The sequence below is a fragment of the Leucopleurus acutus genome (assembly GCF_964270905.1).
Source record: "Leucopleurus acutus genome assembly, chromosome: 5".
NCBI classification, from domain to species: domain Eukaryota; kingdom Metazoa; phylum Chordata; class Mammalia; order Artiodactyla; family Delphinidae; genus Leucopleurus; species Leucopleurus acutus.
The window spans coordinates 104,099,832-104,122,285 of record NC_139147.1 but is presented as its reverse complement, the minus strand read 5'-3'; the positions used below and the strand labels follow the sequence as shown (position 1 = coordinate 104,122,285).

Below are 22,454 nucleotides of genomic sequence, written 5' to 3'. Positions count from 1 at the left end.
AACTGTTATTGGAGCCGGCCCACAGTGGGAACCTAAGGACAGACCAATGGCAATGCTCCAACACATTGTTTAGAATGCTGGGAATTAGCTGGGAGATTCATTTTTTTAAGTAACATCTATAAATTGGTTCAACTGTTCTTTTAAAGTCATAGAGAAAATAACTCCATTTCTTCAAACATTCTCAAACTTGGATCCATCTATCACATTTGCTTCACAAATCCATGAGATAGCTCAACAAGAACGTTATATTTCTTCCACCAAGTGTATTAGAAAAGTAAATTATCATATAGGTCATTTTTAAGTCACACCTTCCCTGTTTATTGCCTACTTAAAGAACAATTGAATTATATAGTTGAAATTTGCTAAGAGAGTAGACCTTAAATGTTCCCAGGCCCACAAAAGAGGAAGGAGGAGGAGGAAAACATGAGGTGATGGATGTGTTAATTAACTGGATGGGGGGAATCCTTTCACATTGTAAACGTATGTCAAATCACCATGATGTACACTTCAAATATCTTACAAATTTATATGTCTATTATACCTCAAGCTGAAAAAAGAACAACTGAAACTTGACTCAATCATACCTTGGAATTTCTCTAAGAAATATTTAGTTTATAAGGCCCCAAATTGGCATAGTTAACCTTGCAGCCTAGAAATTGTATATTAAAAAAAATTTTTTTAATCTCAACATGATAAAGTCAGTTTAAGGCCTTATTAGGCAATTGTGTTTGAAAATAATTTATCTGTTTCCATCTGATTTAATATGATGAACTTAGTACGTATATCTGCCTCAGATCTCCTTCCTGCTGGACTTTTTCTGTATCATTGCATTGTCCACACTGCTGCCCCATTTGCTGTTTTAAATCACAAACCTGGTGGTCCATTCTTTTGTTTAAAACACTTTAGGGATTTGTTTGTATCGTAGACTCTACAAGAAGTTTCTTTTCAAGCTACGGATTTAATAATTTGGTCATAGACTCAAATAGTGACTTGGGGTTGAAATTCCAGCTCTACCATTTACTAAGCAAGTTAAGTAATATTTTTGGCCTTATCTGAAAAATGTGTATAAAAGTAGTACATATTTTTGAGTGTCATAATGAGAAGTAAATAAGACAGTACATTTGAGTGTTTAGCCTAGTGTTCAGCATATAGAAAAATTTCAATAAGTACTAGCTATCACTATTTTTTAGTATCATAGAAATAAAATTCTAAGTATACATACATGGTTCCAGCCTGCTATTAGTTCTGCATCTTCCATTTCCTCCATTTTTTCCCTCCCCCCTTGAAACACACATACACAGTCTTCATTCTAGCTTTACAACCCAATTTTAGCCTGAAACATGCCAGGCTTTTTCATGCCTCTGTCTTTGTATGGGCTATGCTGGCTGCCTGGATTGCCACCCAGCCCATTGTTCTTCTCATTCCTTACATCTCTCAAGATTCAGCTCCTGTATCTCTTGTGACGTGGTGTTTCCAAGGCTTCTCACTTACAGAATTTATTGTACTCATTTGTAGTTATCTCTTTACCACTCATCTGCTTCCTTAAGTCATAAGCTCTTTGAGGACAAGGACTTTATTTTTGCTCTCTATATTCAGCACAATGCTAGGAGCATTGTTAACACTCAGTAGTTATGTTGAAGGAATGAATACTTGCATGAATTATTAAGGTTGCTTTGCCGTCCAGTACAGGCAGCTATCCGCTTTTCATAACTGAATTTTAGCAGTTGCTCCTCTAGTCTACACGAGGATAACCATCCCTCCTCACTACATTTTTAGTTTCCCTCTGGAGTATCAAGAAAGTTATTTCACTTGATTCATGGTTGCCATCTGGTGGAAGAAAAGGGTAACTACAGGTTCATGCTTAACTAAAACCATACAGAAGTTAAGATGATTACTGTTCCTTAACATGAAATTTCCACTGTTTCATGTTGGTTTCCAGAAACAGAGAGTCAAGAAAAACTCCCTGGTATTGTTCTTTCATTCTTGTACATTTGTTTTCTTAATATTTTAAGAAGTTGGTCAATCACAAATAATGTTTTCAAAAATTAATTGGGCAAATAAGATGTATGGAACTAAATATTGATTATATGTTCCAGTATGTAATAGAATAACACTGGAAAGTTTGATAATGCTTGTTTATAAAAATATTTAAACTATGACTTTAGGAACTTTCCAGACTCTAACTGCTTTTCTAACTGCTTTAGGTCATATAGAGAATAGTGAAAACTAGTAGCACAGATACTAGAGCAAATTGTCCGTCCAGTGTGTACAGCTCTAACTTCTGAGATTGCAAACGATTTTTTTCTTATAAAATGGAGAAAAATATAGTTAGTAATTTAAGTGATTTAAAGTAAACTGATTATCTAAAATTTGGATATTGAATTTTTAAAATGTTTCTGTGACACTGAAGTCTTTTGATTCATTTATTCACCAAGCATTTGAGTGCCTACCTAATGCCTGATATTGTACAAAATGCTAAAGAACCAGAGATGAAAGATGTATTTTCAATTTTGGCTCAATTAATGAATATTTGGGTAAGAATGTAAAGCTATATAACTTTTCATAAGACAAATCATACCAACACCATTTAGATTTTCATAAGAGTCCTTTATGTTGGTTGACCCAACCATGTGCATTATAAACATCACAGATATAAAGATACCAGTTTTAGGGACTTCACTGGTGGCGCAGTGGTTAAGAATCCACCTGCCAATGCAGGGGACACGGGTTCGATCCCTGGTCCGGGAAGATCCCACATGCCGCGGAGCAACTAAGCCCATGTGCCATAACTACTTAGCCTGTGCTCTAGAGCCTGTGAGCCACAACTACTGAGCCCGTGAGCCACAACTACTGAAGCCCATGCACCTAGAGCCCGTGCTTCGCAACAAGAGAGTCTACCACAATGAGAAGCCTGTGCACCACAACAAAGAGTAGCCCCCGCTCGCCGCAAATAGAGAATGACCCCGCACAGCAGCGAAGACCCAACGCAGCCTAAATAAATAGATTAAATAACTTTATATAAAAAAAAAGATACCAGTTTTATTCATGCCTTTTTTTTTTTTTTTTTTTTTTTTTTTTTTTTTTTTGCGGTACGCGGGCCTCTCACTGTTGTGGCCTCTCCCGTTGCAGAGCACAGGCTCCGGACGCGCAGGCTCAGCGGCCATGGCTCACGCGCCCAGCCGCTCCGCGGCATGTGGGATCTTCCCGGACCGGGGCACGAACCCGTGTCCCCTGCATCAGCAGGCAGACTCTCAACCACTGCGCCACCAGGGAAGCCCATTCATGCCATTTTGATGGGTTTTCTTGGAGTATATGAATCTAAAGGGAAGTTCTTTATGATTTCTAATAAAAAGTATAGATATGCATTCAATATTCACATTGCTGACTTTTTATATTCCACTTATCTGATGGATAGACCTTATTTTTCCATTTCAGCTATCTGGAGCACTATAATGGACCAGGAGGTTAACAAAAAAGGACTAAGGGGAAACATCACAAAGCCCATGCACCTCTCTCCAATAAGAAAGTTAAACATTTTCCAAGTCTTTAGGGTAGATAATTGTGCCTAAGTAGCCACTTAGAAGCAGCATTATCTGCCTATGGAAGGAGAACCCAGAGCTTCTTACAGTAACCAGGGTGATTTGGTGTAGGAATCAACTTCATATGCAGGAGACATGCACGCTACAACCCTCCCTTCATGTTCCAAAAATGGCCTTAAATCAACCCCCAAATGCTGAATTTTCTTCCACGCATTCTCTTTGAAAAACTGCAGAAGTATGTGTTTCAATTTAGAAACATTTCCGTCAAAAGAGGTTAAAATAATTTTTCATCATTTAGAGTAGTAAAGTTGAGTTAACTGGGACATTCACTTATGTGGAAGTCTTCATTCCCTGATGGCGCTTGTTAAATGAGGTATTACGGAATTGAGCTATCATTTATAGAACTTTCATTTGAAAAATTACATAGGACACACACATATATATCCAAATTTAATTTTCTCTTTAACTGAAGAACCAAAAAAAGGGCCCTGAGAATTTATCTAGTTCTTTGGAAGGGTACCATTAAAGTATTAAGTTAAAATGTGTTATATATAGAATTTTGTTTCATACATCTCTCGAAAGAATGATTTCAGAGCTGGCAACTCAATTTATAAATAGCTATCCAAAGCAAAAATGGCCAGCCACCTGTCTTCTAACATTCTAGTAACCTTCACTATTTAATTGCCTGAATGTGGACATACGATTTGTGTTAGAAAAGAAAGCTTCGTTTGTTGAGTGGGTGTCATAAGTCATGTTGACTTATTTAATGACTTCTTTATCCTAGGGCATTCAGATCAGTATGTTTTGAAGAAGAATCACAGGTACTATCTTGGGGAATAAAAGGAAATTAATAATTGAGTATTGTGAACGGCAGAGTTTATACTTTTTCTTGTCTAACGATTTCCATACTGATTTATGACATTTGGAAATTGCTTGTTGCAACAGTAAATCTCGAGGTGGGTCTCCCTTGGATATGGACCTAAAGACAGGACACTGTTCCATAGCAGATGGCTTTTGCTTGCCATTTCAGAGACAGCAGCCCTCGCTAAGCAGTTCATTATTTTCTAAGGTTGAAGCAGCTGTGGGTTACCATAATTATGAATTTATTATATCCCTGCCAATCTACTGTGAATCCTAATTCAAACTTTACATGTCTCTTTGGAACCTTATTCATTTTCTCCTGACAAACGACAGTTTGGAGAATCCAAAGTTGCTAAAGTTAGTTTTTTATGGGGCATCACCAGTTGCCCATTGTTTTTAGAATGCCTAATGACCTTTAAATTTTTAATGTTACATCAAGTTCAAGCAGCCACTCTTTATATTGTGTGGCTATATTTTTATCCACTCATTTCTTCTGAGGATTGCCACAGGACTGCAATGTCCAAGACTCTCCTTGCCTTTTTAGGTTGTGTGGTCAAGTGGAAAGCAATAGAATGCTTAAGAAATCTCTCTGGGGTGTTAAGAGTTTTCAATCACTTTGTTGGGTTTACATAGCGAATTGTATGTACTTAGGTTTTAGAACTGATCAAATTGTTTTGTGATTATCCGTTTAGTCATTTCTGTAGCTAGATTGTGAGCTCTTTCAAGGTGACAACTCTGTACAACTTTTAGTACACCTGAAACCCAACATAGTGCTCAATACGTGAGGGCAAATAATAAATGCAAGCTAAACAACGTCAATTGTATACACACACACACACACACACACACACGTCTGCTAATTTTGCTTTAGTTTGGCAATTCATCTATACCAGGGTTTGGTAAACTTTCTGTAAGGAGCCCTACGGTAAATATTTTAGGCTTTGTGTACCATACAGACTCTATCTCACTGTTCAGTGCTTCCGTTGAAGTTCAGAAGCAGCCATAGACAATATGTGAACGATTGGGTGGGGTCATGTTCAAATAAAACTTTATTCACAAAAACAGGTGTTTTTTTACTGTAGTTAGCCACCCTGGATTTAGACCAAGGCTCATGAACAGGTTTCATCTCCTACGCTAACTTTGGTTGATGGGTTGCTGCCTGGAATACTGTATTGAGAAGGATTCTCAGGGTGGGTCTGGGCTTAATGGCCCACGAGGGCAGAGACATGTTGACTTGTGCCCACCATTTATTCCTAGCGGCTAGCACAGTGCCTGACACATAGTAGACACTCAAGTATTAATGGAAAGGATTAGTTCTAGCCCATGACTGCACGCCTGCTCGTACTGCTGTCGTCTTTTGGAGGTGAAGCAGGACTTGGGAAAGGGTATATTTTTCTCTGAACTATTTGCCCATTCAGATTTTAAAATGTGTCGTTTTATATTTACACAAGCAGGTGCATTCACTGCTGAGATTATAGCTTTTCCACACAATTAGGTATCCCATTTTTCTCTTGCTAAAATAAGATACCCTTTCAAACTCTGTATGCAAAGTTATGCAACACTGCTGGGAATGCTGATTTGCTTTCCTCTCTGCTGCATTTTGCTTCTCTTATCCAGGCTTCACAATTCCACCCGCCGTCCCCGGCAGAGGTCAGCTTAGTGCTCTGATCATGCGTGCGCTCGGTCAAGAGGAAATCACTGTGTTTTCAAGGTGCTTTGCCACAGGTCATCCTGTGGCCTGTTTCACACAGCTTCCTGATATTTGCTTGATTGCCCACAAGCTGTTGGAAAAGGGTTCCAGGTCCTCCTGGTATCAGAAGTACTCAAGGTCAGTTAGGTTGCTTTAGGGAGGGCTCACCCTTTCAGAGGCTGAGCAGATTGGCAATTTGATGCCGTAAAAAAAGTCCGTGGCACTGCGGGTAGACAGGCCGTGTGGGAATGTCGCTGTGCACAGTCAAGGTTGTTACAAGAATTAAAAATGTTTACTTGCCAAACTGAGTCCTGGGGGATGCAGAGGGCTGTTATTGTGGAGAGTCTGGTACAACTCTGGATGTACATCAGAATTTGTGGTCTAGCTTTGTAAGAACACATGTGCCTAGATGTTATAAAATCAGAACTCAAAGGGGTAGAAACCGTGGGTTTCACCGTTCAGTGAGCTTGTTGAAATGCAGCACAAGTTTAAAAAGCAGATTCTAGGGTCCTACCTGAAAAATTGTGATTTACTAACTATGGAGCAGGACCCATATTCTGCGTTTTTAAGACACCCCTCCCCCCCTCCCAGGTGCTTCGGAAGCGGTTGGAGTACCACCCTTGAGAAATACTGACCAAGTCTAACCACATTATTTTGTAGGAAAAACTACAGCCCTGTACCTAGTGCCCTTTTCATGCTTGGATCTAATAAGACTTCAAGGTGATCCGGTTCATGAACTTCATACCTGGGTTCCTAAAATGGGACACTAGATACTTTGTGTGTGTTTCTGGGAAGAGGATCCATTGCTCTCGTCAGATTTTCATTTAGGTTCGAAATTATACATAAATTACAAGAAACACTTTCTTGGTTTGAGATAAACTCTGGCTCTGCCTAAACCAGCCAGCCATCCTGTTTCTATGGTATTAAACAAGATTTGGTGCCCAAGAAATATAAAATAGTATGACAACTATATGCCTTATGGCAAATGTCAGAGTGATAGAAAGAATCACAGGGGGGCCTGGTCCTTTTTTCTTTTATGTTTGTGGCTATATAGAATGATCCCTCACAGGGTTTTACGCCTAGTTTTAAAGCACCCCCTCTCCATCATTTTCTTCCAGCATGCCTGCACTGGGCTAGATATTAGGGAAACCGTCGTATGTGAAAAAACTTTTGTCCTACCTGCTAGTTGCTCATAAATTAGTGATGAGGCAAATAGATGACTAGATGGAGACACTATGAATGAAGTGGTAGAGAGCTGTAGTAGAGGTCTGATGAAGGGCAGTGCTGTGGCAGCTCTAGTGAGGCAGCAATAGCTTTTGTTCTGGAAGATACGTTTGCAACATAAGCGATGACTCCTATCCGTACAGGAGTAGTTTTAAAACAATGTGCCACTGAGATTGGTCATGTTGTTTGACTTCATTCATTCATTTATGTAAAAACATATATTGTGCACCTTTAACATAAAAGGCACTGTGAAGGCTCCTTAAGATGTAATATTTAGAATATATTAAAGTTACTCCATTTTTAGTTTCAATGTTATAAATTAATTAACATAGAAAGTACAGTGTTGTGATCAGTTGCCTCATATCCTGTCTGGAAAGGGGTATAATATAAATTTAGTAAGTGAAAAAAAAAAAAAGCAATATGCGGTAGATGGCTACCGAATGCATTCTTTATTGGCCTACGTGTGAGATGCAACAAATTACATTTTCCTTCTCAGGTTAACCTCAAAATAGTTTTGATGGTTGGTCTTGCGGGTAGAGCCAGTGGTGGTGAAGACTAAATAACACTTTCAGGCAGTACAGATTTTTGTGTTTTCCTCTATACAGGGTTAAATTTCTGAGTAGACAACATTTGTCTTTCCTGACTTTACTTGCCAACTTTACACCTTATTCCCAGGGATTTCTCTGGGTGCTTTCCTGCTTCTCATTCCCCCTCCCTGTGTGTAAAAATCAACATGTCCACACTAAGACTGACCATTTCTTGATGTATTACTCTTCCTTAAAATATTTGCCTTTTGGGAAGGGGAAGAACTGGCATAAACCAGAGATTGCAAGCTGTAATGTTATAATTTCAGGGCTCAAAGCCAAAAGGGAAAATGATTTGGGGGCAGGGATCCTTCTTGGGTTCCTCAAATCACACTACGTTAGACCAGATTCCTGGACAGAAAGATGGACCCTTTTCCAGACCCCCACTGCACATACAAGGAGCCTAAATCTCATACTGGTTTTGAAGGCACTTTTTTTAAAAAATTAATTAATTAATTTATGGCTCTGTTGGGTCTTCGTTACTGCGCGTGGGCTTTCTCTAGTTGCCGCGAGTGGGGGCTATTCTTCATTGCGGTGCGTGGGCTTCTCTTGTTGCAGAGCATGGGCTCTAAGCGCGCGGGCTTCAGTACTTGTGGCTCGTGGGCTCGGTAGTTGTGGTGCATGGGCTCAGTAGTTGTTGCACACAGGCTTAGTTGCTCCGTGGCATGTGGGATCTTCCTGGACCAGGGTTCGAACCCATGTCCCCTGCATTGGCAGGCGGATTCTTAACCACTGAGCCACCAGGGAAGTCCCTTGAAGGCAGTTCTTAAAGCCATGTCAAATTGGGGACATCAACCCAACTGGCATTGGCCTTGTGGTTCCCTACCGTCGTGGCTACACCTGCTCTCTGGACGTGCTCCCTAAAGAGCCTGATAGGAAGCTATGGGCAGGAGTCAAGTGAGGCCCAGGAGGGGTTCTCTGGCCCTGTTGCCAGCTAGGAGCTTTTGGCTGACTCCCTGAGGGACTGCTCTATGGTCATAGCTACAGAGTCCTTTTTGATTAATAATTCATGTGTGTTTTATAATTCGTTATAACAGTTGGTCCCATTGGCTTCCTGAATCCCCAAGGACATTTTTAGTTAGCGTTATGCATGGAACTTTCTAGAATACATTTGTATAGCGCTCATGGAAGTTAAATTTTTGTCAAGCTTTATAGCCCAACGTTCAGAAATGGAAGGGAATTTTATCAGTAATTAATTTCCTTTCAAATAGGGAATATTTTTCTTTCTGTAAACAAACGTTTTTCTTCTAATGATCTCAAGTGTATAGAATGTGAAACAATATCTTACTTCTTTTTGTAACTGCTGAAGACAAAGGAACTCACCTATCACACAAATTTAACAAGACCACTCTGGCTGCGTGCTGCTTGTTTTCTCGACAGGTTTAAGAAAAACTCTACTGGTTGGCAGTTTTTAAAGTTGCCATCTCTCAGGAGAACTTAGGTGTGTGTATGTGCTTTAAAATAAAAGAAAAAGAAAAAAGAAGGACCGTGGAACTAATATAGTATGGCCTGTTCCCCCTGACTCTCTGGAATATGTGTGGTAACTAAGGGCCAAAGAATTTATTAATCATCACTTTAGTAGTAGTAGTAGCGAAATAACCTCAACTTTTCTTTAGACTGTAAAAATATAAATCTTTAATCCCTTAGAGTTTAAATGTAGATTTCACCAAGATAATAAGAAAATGGACCACATGGCTAAACAGTATTTGATACTGCCGTACTGCGAGATATATCTATATCTATATCTATATATAGATATAGATATATATAGATATAGATATATATATATATGAGGCCTCCATCTGCTGTCAGGGAAGCCATCATTCAAGAAGTGGAGTTTTAATTATATTTTTATGCTATAGCATGCTTGGTGCTACCATGTGAATATGCCTCAGATTACATATGGATCAGATGACTGATAGAGTTATTAAAGGTTTGTCCCTTGAGGAATCCCGGAGGAATTGTCCTGAACCTATAACTTAGCGGTCGTCGTCTTAGTGTTTAAACTAAATGAAAACTTCACTCTCCGTATTAAGTAGGTTAGGGTATATGGCTCCGAGTCCCTAGCATGCTGAGTGTCATGCCCTCTGTGGTGGTCATTTTGCCACACAACTGACTAGCATTTGCACGTCCACAGCTTTGGTTCTCCAGAGCAATCTCAGATCTCCATAAGCATAGGATAGCATTGACACACTTCAGGTTTAAGTCTGAGAGTTTTTCCTGATGCCATGTGTCTCGAAGGAATCAAATTTGCCTTCTTGAGACAGAATTATGAATTCAGGAGTGCAAGATCATCCTCTCAAAGAGGTTTTTCTTATTTAAATAACCCCTCCAGGTTAGAAGTGGCAAAGACTAAAAATGGAAAGAAATGACACTCTTGGCAGGCGAGAGAAAAGAACAACTCCCTTGCCTCTGTCCTCTTGCTGGTGGGCAAGGGCGCTCGCTCTGACTTTGTTTTGAAGTGCCTGGAGCCAAAGAGCAGTTGTCAAAAGTTAATGGTATGTTACCCTAAGAAAGATGGATGCCAAGGTGGACCTAAGTAAATTCACGTGCCGTCCATGCTGGCTGCTGTCAACTCAGCACATGTGCACTCACCTCCCTTCAAGGGCAGGGCAACCTTGTCTGCGATAAAAATATTACCTCCTCCTCTCTTCTGTCTTCCTGTGGCACGAATTTTGAATGATCTGCTTTATGATCTCTCTTTTATCTCCTGAATACCTAGCGACCATCCCTGAGGTACTGTTTCCTAAAATTCAGCTCTTTTCTACTCAGCATTTGCAGAATTGATTTCCCACCTAACCTCCCTTGTGTGTGTCTTCCTCATTGTCAAAATCTGCTTCTCCTCAGAGGGTCACTGATCAGATGCCCTTGGAGCCAGATATAGCACCTTATTGTGTGTGGCATCAATGTTAAATTTAGCCTTAGCATGGGTCCCAGGATCAGCCCCTTTGCTTTAGTCTCCTTTTGATCCAGTCTTAGAAGCCTGTGTCCATTCATAATCGACACTCATATCAGAAGCAGCAGCACCGTGTGTTCCAAGCCAGGCATATATATTGTGTAAATATAAACTGAAAGGCGCTGCCATCAATTATTCGTCCCATTCATTTCAGTGGAGCTTGAGGATGTCTCTCTGCCACATTACTCTGTGTGTGTGTGTGTGTGTGTGTGCACGCACATTAAATAAAATGAAGGGGGAAGGGTAATTTATAAAATCAGATAATTGGAAAGATATTAAAATCCTGAAACTTCTTATCTTGGCAAAGCACAGCCTGGACCATCCTTGAGGCAAAAGTGGGTATTTCTTCTTAAGATGCATTTTCAAGGTTTTGTAATCTTAGAATCTCATCTGTTGGTTTTTCAAATTTGCTTTGAAATTGGGTCTTTACATCAGGATCAACATTTATAACAACTCATTACAAACTTAATGATAAAATCCATTCCTTGATTTAAAAAATATCTTCTAAGTAAGAATTTATTGAGTGTAGGAGAAGCTTTCTTTCCTTTGAATACCATACCTAATTTTTTAAAATATAAAATTATATGCTGTATACTAGGTCTTAGACTTGGTAGTAAAATAGAACATTTGATTGAAAAGAAGGGGGCAAAAAAACCTCCTACAACTATGAAATATGCAGTACTAAATAAAAATTGTAAGGCATGTTTTCATGGTTAAGGACATCAGAAGCCTATTTTTATTTTAAATCTGTTAAAGTTAAAATGAATAGTAACTTACCCTTGGCAAAGTCCTAGAGAAAAATACTAAAAGTGATTTGAACATAGTTCTAATTTACTCCTGATCTTTCTCTAACGGAGGCTCTATTAAAATTTAATTTAATATCTTTTCTTGGAAATAACTTTTGCCTCCCTGGAACTTGTAACCAAAATCATTAGTATGATATTTTTCTTTGGAGTTCTGTAAAATAATACTTTTTCCTCCCAGAGGTTTTTCTTTTTTTAAGGGGTGGTGGATATTCCATAAAATACAGAGAGGTGGATGGTTTTCAGGCTTACAGTTAAGTGTTCAAAGTAAATTTAATACGTTTCACTGTACTCTGTTTTCCCATTGTTTTCAATAGCATCTCCATCATCTTTAGCTTCCAGTTTTGCAACACTGAAGCCATTTTATGGGTTTTTCTTTTCCATCTGTCACCAGGCTTTGCTCATGTGCTCTTTTATTCTCTTCTCAATGGCTTTATCCTAGTCTGGGGCTGCTTTACCCTGCAAGAGAAGGGACCACAGTAGGCATTGCCTTCTTTTTAAAATACAAAAATTTTTTTCTTTTCTGGTTCAAAAGCATTTGGTGATTCCTGCTCCAATCCACGACTCACTGCGTAACCAAGGGTAAATTACTTAACCTCTCTGAGTCTGTTTCCTCAGCTGTGAAAACCAGTAAGTGTTTTCGTGAGGGTGAAATAAGTAAACACATGTGAAGCATTCAGCACAGTGCTTTGCACATAGAAAGCGGTCAATCATTTTTCTATTTTTTTTATTTTTGAAAATTTGGAAAATGAAGAAAACTGCATAGAGAAAAAATATCACCCAAACTCTTACTAGTCTGAGATAACTAATGATTCATATTAACGTAATTCAACCATTTTCCCCTCATATGTGTCGTAAACAAACTGCTTTGTAATCTGCTCTTCATTATAAACGTTTTCCTACATTATTAGTATTCTTTCATAACATGATTTTTAATAGCTGCATTGTATTCCATTTCTTGGCTATCCCATGACATAATCAACCAATTTGTAGACAAACATTTATTATCTTGAATAATACCTTGATAAACATGTTTGCTACACAAGTCTTTATGCTCATCTTTAACTTTTTCTTAAAATAAATTCCTGGAAAGACAATTACTAGGTTAAAAGTGTAAATTACTTTAAAGTTTTTGTTACTTTTTTTCATTTGCTGTCCCAAAAGTGTCCGATTTATATTCCGATTTATATTCCAATCACAGTGTAGAAGGCCATTTTCCTTTCCTTCAGACTTTTTACTTGTCTCCCTGCTTTAATCTTTCTCTCTTTCAGTGCATTTTAAGCTCAACTGCAAGCACATTCTTACTCAGACAAGATTTGATAATTTATTCACTCTTTTTGATGTTTCGGTTGTTTCCTGTTACTAACTGCTACAAATCAAAGCTCCCCGGTTTAACAGGGAGTTAAAACTTCTCCACCTGCCAGCTCTCTCAGACTCCTAGTTTCATCACCTTCTTTTATGATTTCTCCCCAGGAACTCACATTCACTACTTTCTAGATTGCTTTTCTTTCCTCCAGCAAGAACTTCTTACCGCGAAACTGATCCTTAAACACCGGAATGATTTCCTGATTCTTTTTCTTCTGCCCTCTTTAATTTCTCTCCCTAGAGGCCGCTCAGCACTCACAGTAGCTCATATGTTAAACAAAATTCATCTCAAGATTCATGTCTGTTTTTGTGTTAGTTTGTAAAATGTGTTTTTCCAGTGTTTCACCTGTGTGTGCTGTTTGCATGTTAAAACTGCAGGTTGATGGCAGAGGTCTGTTCTCCCAACAGTGTCAAATCTAATGTGCTTCACTCAGCAGACGCTCAATAAATTAGAATTGGCTGGCAACAGGTTTTCTTTTTAAGATGAACTGTGAAGCGTTTAGCAGCTTTTGAAATGCACTTTTTTTTTTGCACTCTCCCTCCCTGTCCCCCACCAAACTCTTTCATATACACTGGTTATTTCTTAAAGAACATTCAACTGTTATAGTAAATAGCATTTTAGCATAATGACCTACTAGATCAGCATTCTATCCACTAGGTTCCCAGAATTTAGATCCTCAATCATCTGCTTCTTTTATCGTTTTTATCCATTGAGTCCTTTTACAGGTATAGTATAACTCTAGCCCTTTTCTGTCTTCCAGACTGAAGTTGGCATGGGTGATATGAATGTATGCACATTCCGTAAGAAGGTGCTTTGGGCACCTTTTGTGCCCTACCTCACAAGCTTTTAGCTCATCTTTTTATTCTAGCTGTTAACCATCTTCCCAGGTGTAACCGGAACTGATGAACCTGTGTCTTCCCCTTTCTGTCCTGAGGCTTCTCTGCCACCACCTGGGGTATGTTTGGGAACCTACTCAGCAGTTCAGACAAGCAAAACCTGAATGCCCAGGAGGAGTTAACACCCCTCAAGGCAACCCTTCACTCGGACACAATTCTGAGGCATTCTACATGACTGCTCAGAGAGTCCCTAGCAGAATTGAGTTCATTGCCAAATGAAGAAATAAAGGCAAGAATGGAAAAGATCAAACAATTATGGAGAGGAAGTCGTTAAATAAAGCTTCATATACAGCTTTGTATATGAAGTACATAATTTACCATGTTGGCATGCGAATGATGATTTGGGTTTCAGCCATTTACTTCCTAAAATAATGGCTCCAATAATGATTGAAGACCAGGTGTAGTTCCATTTGCCAGTAGAAAACCAGACTTGTATGCTGTTTCTAGAATCATGAAAGGAAGTTCTGATTGCAGGCAAAGAATTATGAACTGTCCAAAAGTTTTCTCTAAAAGTTATCTCAAAGTCCCTGATTCTTGGATACAGTGAAGATATTAAGCTTCTATGGTAGAAAGTACTGAACTGGGTGCTGGGAGAACACAGGATGTGTAAGATTCAGTCTTTACATCAGCCAAACTGGGGAGCGAAAATACCTGTACCTCTATAAATACTTGAAAGACTGTTGGTTGCTATTAGGTGGGTTCACTAACAGAGTAAACTGTTAGCATTTGAGCCTACTTTGAAGGATGTGAAGGATCGGCCAAATCCATAATTTGCCTACTTTCACTCAAAGTTATTTTGAAGATATAGAATGATAACAGCATAAATTGCTCAGAAAAGTATAAAGTACCGCACAACTGCAAGACACTGAAAATCGTAACAAAGTACTGTTTCTGATAGTTAGGTTATAAGAATATGCAATTTAGGACTTAAACTTCTAGTAGCACTTACCATTGATTAAAGAATAGATAAGTAATCCTATATTTTAATTTTGTTTTTCACTTCATTTTTAGAATGCTAGTGAAGTTTTAAAACTTAAATTGCTATTTGTATTATCTATCACTTGTGCAATAATTCCAATCTCAGTTAATAATATGACAGCCTGTTTTTTTATTGAGATATGATATGTTAGTTTCAGGTATACAGCATAATGATTCAATATTTGTATATGTTGCAAAATGATCCACCACAATAAGGTCTAGTTAAACACACATAGTTATGCATTTTTTTCCTGTGATGAAAATGTTTAAAATCTGTTCTCTTATCAACTTTCAACTAAGCAGTACAGCCTTATTAACTATAGTCAGCATGCTGTACATTATAACCCCAGGACTTATTTTTTTTTTTTGTAAGTGGGAGTTTGATATCTTTTAACCACTTTCACCCATTTTGCTCACCTCTGGCACCCACCAGTCTATTCTCTGTATCTATGAGTTTGGTTTTTGTGTTTTTGTTTTGTTTTTATTTTCCACATATAAGCGAGATCATAAGGTATTTGTATGACATCCTGTTTTTTGGCATAGGTTTATGCTTGAACATAAGGTTTTGACTGACATTTGAATACATTTAGAGAATCACCTCAGTATAAAGGTGATTTCTTGAAATATCTTGATAGAAGCTAGTATTTTGCTAGAGTTGTTTCTTTCTATTCCTCTTAAAAAATCTTTCCCAGAGGAAAGAACTCTATACAGTAGTCCCTCAGTATCCACAGAGGATTGGTTCTTGGATACCAAAATATGAGTCACTCAAGTTGCATATTAAATGGTGTAATATTTACATATAACCTATGCATATACTTTAAATCATCTCTAGATCACTTATAATACCTAATACAATGTAAATGCTATGTAAATAGTTGTTAAATACAATGTAAATGCTATGTAAATAGTTGCTGGCATGACAAATTCACTTTTTGCTTTTGGGAACTCTGGTATTTTTTTGGAATTTAAAAAAATTGAAGTATAGTTGACATACAGTATTATGTTAGTTTCAGGTGTACAACATAGTTATTTGACAATCAAGTACGTTACAAAATGATCACTACAGTAAGTTCAGTAACTGTCTGTCACCATACAAAATTATTACAGTATTATCAACTACAATCATACCTCCAAGATATTGTGGGTTTGGTTCCAGACTGCCGCAATAAAGCAAATATTGCAATAAAGTGAGTCACGAATTTTTTGGTTTCCGATTGCGTGTAAAAGTTATTTTTACATTATAGTCTATTAAGTGTGCAATAGCATTATGTCTTAAGAAACCAATGTAATGTAACTCAATTTAAAAATATTTTTTTCATCTGCTGAGTCCACTGAGTAAGATAGTTAGGTAGTTTGTGATTGACATGTACACACTGCTATATTTAAAATGGCTAACCAGCAAGGACCTACTGTATAGCACAGGGAACTCTGTTCAATATTATGTAAGAACCTAAATGAGAAAACAATTTGAAAAAGAATAGATACATGTATATGTATAACTGAATCACTTTGCTGTACACCTGAAACTAACACAACATTGTTAATCAACTATACTCCAATATAAAATAAAAAGTTTAAAAAAAAACAATTTACAGAAACAATTTCATGGCTTAAAATGAAGACTTTCTGAAAAAAATACTTTATTGCTAAAAAATGCTAACCATTATCTTACAATGTGCGGTTGCCACAAACCTTCAACTCTTAAAAACAAACAAACAAAAAATTGAAGCACAATAAAACAAGGGATGCCTATATATTCCTTATGCTGTGTATTACATCTCCATGATTTATTTATTTTACAACTCGAAGTTCACACCTCTTAATCCCCTTCACCTATTTCACCCAACCTCCCACTCCCTCTCCTCTGTCAACCACCAGTTTGTTCTCTATATCCATAAGTCTGTTTCTGTGTTCTTTGGTTTGTTCGTTTGTTTTTTAGGTTCCACATATAAATGAGATCACATAGTGTTTGTCTTTCTCTGCCTAATTTATTTCACTTAGCATAATACCATTTTGTGGCAAATGGCAAGATTTCATTCTTTTTTATAGATGAGTTATATTCCTTTGTACGTATATATACCATATCTTCTTTTATCCATTCATGTATTACTGGACTTTTAGGTTGCTTCCATATCTTGGCTATAGTAGATAGTGCTACAGTGAACATAGGGGTGTATATATCTTTTTGAATTAGTGGGTTTTTTCCCTTGGGTAAATACCCATAAGTGGAATTGCTAGATCGTTTGGTAGTTCTATTTTTAATCTTTGGAGGAACCTTCATACTGTTTTCCATAGTGGCTGCACCGATTTACATTCCCACCAACAGTGCACAAGAGTTCCCTTTTCTCCACACCCTTACCAACACTTGTTATTTGTGGTCTTTTTGATGACAGCCATTCTGACAGGTGTGAGGTGATATCTCATTGTGATTTTGATTTGCATGTCCCTGATGATTAATGGCATTGAGCATCTTTTCATGTGTCAGTTGGGCATCTGTATGTCTTCTTTTGAGAAATGTGTATTCAGGTTCTCCGCCCATTTTTTTTTTTTTTTTTTTTTTTTGCGGTATGCGGGCCTCTCACTGTTGTGGCCTCTCCCGTTGCGGAGCACAGGCTCCAGACGCACAGGCTCAGCGGCCATGGCTCACGGGCCCAGTCGCTCCGCAGCATGTGGGATCTTCCCGGACCGGGGCATGAACCCGTGTCCCCTGCATCGGCAGGCGGACTCTCAACCGCTATGCCACCAGGGAAGCCCCTCCGCCCATTTTTTAAATGGAGTTTTAAAATTTAATTGTATGACTTCTTTATATGCTTTGGATAATAACCCCTTATCAGATACACCATTTGCAAATAGCTTCTCCTGTTCATTAGGTTGCCTTTTTGTTTTGCTGTGCAAAAGCTTTTTAGTTTGATGTAGTCCCATTTGTTTATTTTTGCTTTTGTTTCCCTTGCCTGAGGGGACAGAGCCAAAAAAATATTGCTGAGATCAGTGTCAAAGAGCATACTGACTGTGTTTTCTTCTAGGAGTTTTATGGTTTCAGGCCTTAAAGTCTTTAATCCATTTTGAGTTTATTTTTGTATATGGTGTAAGAAAATGGTCCTCTTATTGAGGCCACACTGGTGTGCAGGGCTGGCCCCCAGTACAGCTGGCTGTAAGGACTGGCTACAACTGTTGCAGGTGCTCTGGTGTGCAGGGCTGACCCCTGGGGCGGGAGCCGCTTTGGGGGGTTGCCGGTGCCTGCCAAGGGTGCCCGATGGGATGGGCAAGGCTGAGGGCCACGTTGGAGGAGCTCTGGTGCTGGCTGAGGGCACCTACCTGGGCTGGTGGGGCAGGGTTTCTTTCCAAATATTTTCTGTCTGCAGCTGGTTGAATCCACAGATGTGGAACCCACAGATACAGAGGGCTGACTATACATGAGGTTTTACTGTTTTAGAAATGAAATGCCAAAATTTAACTCCACTATAGTAAAAAATATAGGCCCGGTTCCAAGACCTGCACCAGTGGACACAATAGGAAGGAAACGTGTGGTATGCTTTCAGTTATACTGAATACACCAATATTTGTTAAACGTGCATTATGGAATTATTTCCTGTACCTCATAGATATTTCCAAGGAAAAAAATTAAAGACACGTGTTACCCTGAATAGCAAGGTAGTGTGAATTTTAAAAGAGTTATTCTGCAGGATGTCTCTTCATTCTCCAGTGTCAGGAGAAAATTGTTATAAAACTCTAGAATTAAATATGTTGTGCTAATGTGCTGAGTCCATTTACATTCTATGGAATAATTTTATTTGTTCTGCAGTAGCTGGCTGGCAGAGAAAATGAACAGTGTTTGGTGATATTTTAAAGTTGTAATTTCATCAGCAACCGACTTAGGGGATCCAAACGTAAGTCTGGAAATGAAGTGTTGTGTGCTATATTTGGCCACTCTGAAGACTGAAATATAACTTTTTCCACCACTTCCCAGTGAGTTTTTCCTGAGAAGTCAGTTGTCATTGTTCTGGCAAGTTTCTTTTCATCCTAAACTGTGCTAACATTTAGAAGGAAAACTACGAAGGTTCTTTACCAAAAGAACATATTTTAAAGATAATTTTTTTTAATTACAGGAATTTTTAAAAAATATTAAACTATGTAGATGTGTCTTCACCTTATTCTGGGCCCATACCCCAGAGACAATCCTGTTCAACAGTTTCTTCTATTTTAGTTTTCTAGTGATTGTGAGTATAATTTTAAACAATATATGTATGCCTTCATTTATTTATCAACCTTAGACCCTATACATATGATGGAGGACTGCACTGTAAGAAGATGCCAAAACTCTTGGCATTCTCAAGAGATATGTTTTAAGAATTTCAATTCTCCTGAGTCATACATGCTACCGTATGACTTAATTTCTCCCTTATAGTTCTGCTTAACTTTAACTGTGATTCTTAACTGGAAGGGAAAAGAGTGTGCTATGGCCCCAGTCCACCAGAAGAATGTATCAGAGTCTTTGGGAAGGTCTTTTGCAAAGGACAGATGTCTTCCTTCCTACCTCCAAGGGAAGCTTGCTTACCTGGTTGAAAGTCAGCGTGTGTAATTTCAGATGTTACTAGTTGGGAGTACGCTGTGCAGGTAATGTAGAAGCAGGGGAGAAAAGTTAAGAATAAAACGTCTAAAGGCCAAGATATTTAAGTGGTGAGCAGTTCTTTTCAGGTTGAGGCATATTTGTTTCAGGTCTCTTCGTTTTCTGTTTCTCCGGTTATTCCGTCATCGGCCCTAGCAGAGGGCTTTCCGTTTTGTTTGCTTCACAAGAGTTCCTGCATAAGCATTAATGAGCAGAGAACAACAAAGCAAAGCAGAGGTTTGGATGCCACAGCATAGGACGGCTTACTGCTGAGATGAGTTACTAGCTTATGCATTCTAGGTTAGGGCGAGTCCGATTTATATCCAGTAAAATTACTATCACAGGGCCTTCTGGGTTCACTGGAATAGCTGAAACCCTGAGTTCGACTCCATGAATGCCAGTCCATCATCTTTTGTACCTTTAAACCTGATAGAAAACTCTTAGAGGTCTGTAATTCTGTGTATTTGAAGATCAACCTTACTTGGTACAGTAGAGTCTAAAAATGACAACAGTGACAAGGATGTGATTGTCTCAAGGGTTGGTTCCACAGTACTTTGAGCTCTCACTACAGCACCTGAGGGGAAGTGAAAAGCCTAAGATGAGAAATACTCATGGGGTTCTCTACTTGTTTTATCTGCAGACGGCAGCTGAATATGTAAAATCTCGACTCCCAGAGGCCCTTAAACAGCATCTTCAAGACTACGAGAAAGACAAAGAAAATAGTGTTTTGTCTTACCAGACCATCCTCGAACAGCAGATTCTATCAATTGACCGAGAAATGCTAGAAAAATTGACTGTGTCCTATGATGAAGCAGGTATGTTGGTCTTTAATAGACACACACACACACACACACACACACACACACACACACACACACACACACACACACACACACACACACACACACACACACACAATGTTTTTTCCCGGAAAAAATTTCTTTTTAGATTTTGGTTAAATTAGGTCCTTTTCTTTGGTAGAAGATGAAGGGCAGACTGGATTCAAAGTTATATAACATGGATTAACAGTAAGTTTCTTCTCTGCAGTTTTAGTATCAAAGATTTCATCAGGAGATTTCTAAAAATGGCTCTTAAATATCAAATCCCTTTAAAATTTTGGTTCTTTTTAAAATGGAATTGTTCTGGCCTTTTATCAACCATGTGCTCCTGTTGATTTAATCTTTTAAAGTGTCACTTCAATTTTGGATCCTAGCTGAAAACTTTTACATCCAATAATCCAAGAACTGTTAGTTGCTTCAAGTGTTATTTTTTAATTTCAGAGATCTTCTTTTCTAAAGAGGTACCATTTTTTTCCTGAAGTTTCAAGCTGAACTTGGCTTTCTTTTCCTTAAGCTCCTCAGATGAATCCTAGCCCTAACACCACACTGGACACTTTGGTTCACTGCCTTCCATAAGTTCATATTATCCAAAGGAGCTTATTAATGAAGGCCTGGATAGACCTCCTTACATCACCATTTTATCTATTATGTGGTTTGTCGGCTAAAACCTCATTTTAATGAAACCAGTGCAGTGTTACTTGGAATTATTAAAATCTTTAACAAAATTAGACTTATTCAGGAAAAATATCTTGATTAAAATTGTCATACCACCCCTGCCCGCCCCCACCACCCCAGAAATGGAGAAAAAAGTATGGGAAAATAGGTTTCTAATGGTCAAACATTGGTAGTATTAATTTCCTTTTTAATACCAGGAGCTTCTGTTTTTATTTCTACAGGAAGTTGTTATTTTACATCTCATTTTCTTTCACATGATCTTAAATAGTCTCAATGCTGACGTTCTTAACATTTGATTTCAAGCTTGAATAGCAAACCGAAGAGCAGATTTTTTAAAAAATGCTGCACATGCCTAACCACTGATGCAGTTTTTCTAGTTATTAAGCTGTCCACATTTTCATTCAGCCTTTTAACCTCTTTACATGGACATTTAGGTTGCTTCCATTTCTTGGCTATTGTAAATAGTGCTGCTATGAATGTAGGGGTGCTTGTATCTTTTCAAATTATAGTTTTGTCTGGGTATATGCCCAGGAGTGGGATTGCTGGATCATATGACAACTCTATTTTTAGTTTTTTGAGGAACCTCCATACTGTTTTTCACAGTGGCTGCACCAATTTACATTCCTACCAACACTGTAGGAGGGTTCCTTCACCCCCTCTCCAGCATTTATTATTTGCAGATTTTTTAATGATAGCCATTCTTACTGGTGTGAGGTGGTGATACCTCATTGTAGTTTTGATTTACATTTCTCTAATAATTAGTGATGATGAGCATCTTTTCATGTGCCTGTTAGCCATCTGTATGTCTTCTTTGGAGAAACCTCTATTTAGGTCTTCTGCCCATTTTTCGATTGGGTTGTTTTTGTTGTTATTGAATTGTGTGAGCTGTTTGTATAGTTTGGAAATTAAGCCCTTATTGGTTGCATCATTTGCAAATATTTTCTCCCAGTCCGTAGGTTGTCTTTTCATTTTGTTTATGGTTTCCTTTACTGTGCAAAAGCTTATAAGTTTGATTAGGTTCCATTTGTTTATTTTTGCTTTTACTTCTATTGTCTTGGGAGACTGACCTAAGGAAACGTTGGTATGATTTATGTCAGAGAATGTTTTGCCTATGCTCTCTCCTAGGAGTTTTATGGTGTCATGTCTTATGTTTAAGTTTTTAAGCCATTTTGAGCTTATTTTTTGTGTAGGGTGTGAGGGAGTGTTCTAACTTCATTGATTTACATGTGGCTGTCCAACTTCCCCAATACCACTTGCTGAAGAGACCGTCTTTTCCCCATTGTATATTCTTGCCTCCTTTGTCAAAGATTAATTGACCATAGGTGTGTGGGTTTATTTCTGGGCTCTCTATTCTGTTCCATTGATCCATATGTCTGTTTTTGTGCCAATACCACAGTGTTTTGATTATTGTAGCTTTGTAGTATTGTCTGAAATCTG

The 22,454-nt window shown here is 38.3% G+C and overlaps 1 protein-coding gene across 1 annotated transcript in view; it reads left to right on the top strand.

The window, feature by feature from the left end:
- The window catches only part of PPM1L (protein phosphatase, Mg2+/Mn2+ dependent 1L), a 332,274-nt gene that overhangs the window by 178,579 nt on the left and 131,241 nt on the right, over positions 1-22,454 (top strand). Inside the window, exon 2 of the mRNA XM_082839903.1 lies at positions 20,144-20,318. Within this exon, the coding sequence (XP_082696029.1) occupies positions 20,144-20,318 (175 nt within the window). The remainder of the gene's footprint in view (positions 1-20,143; positions 20,319-22,454) is intronic.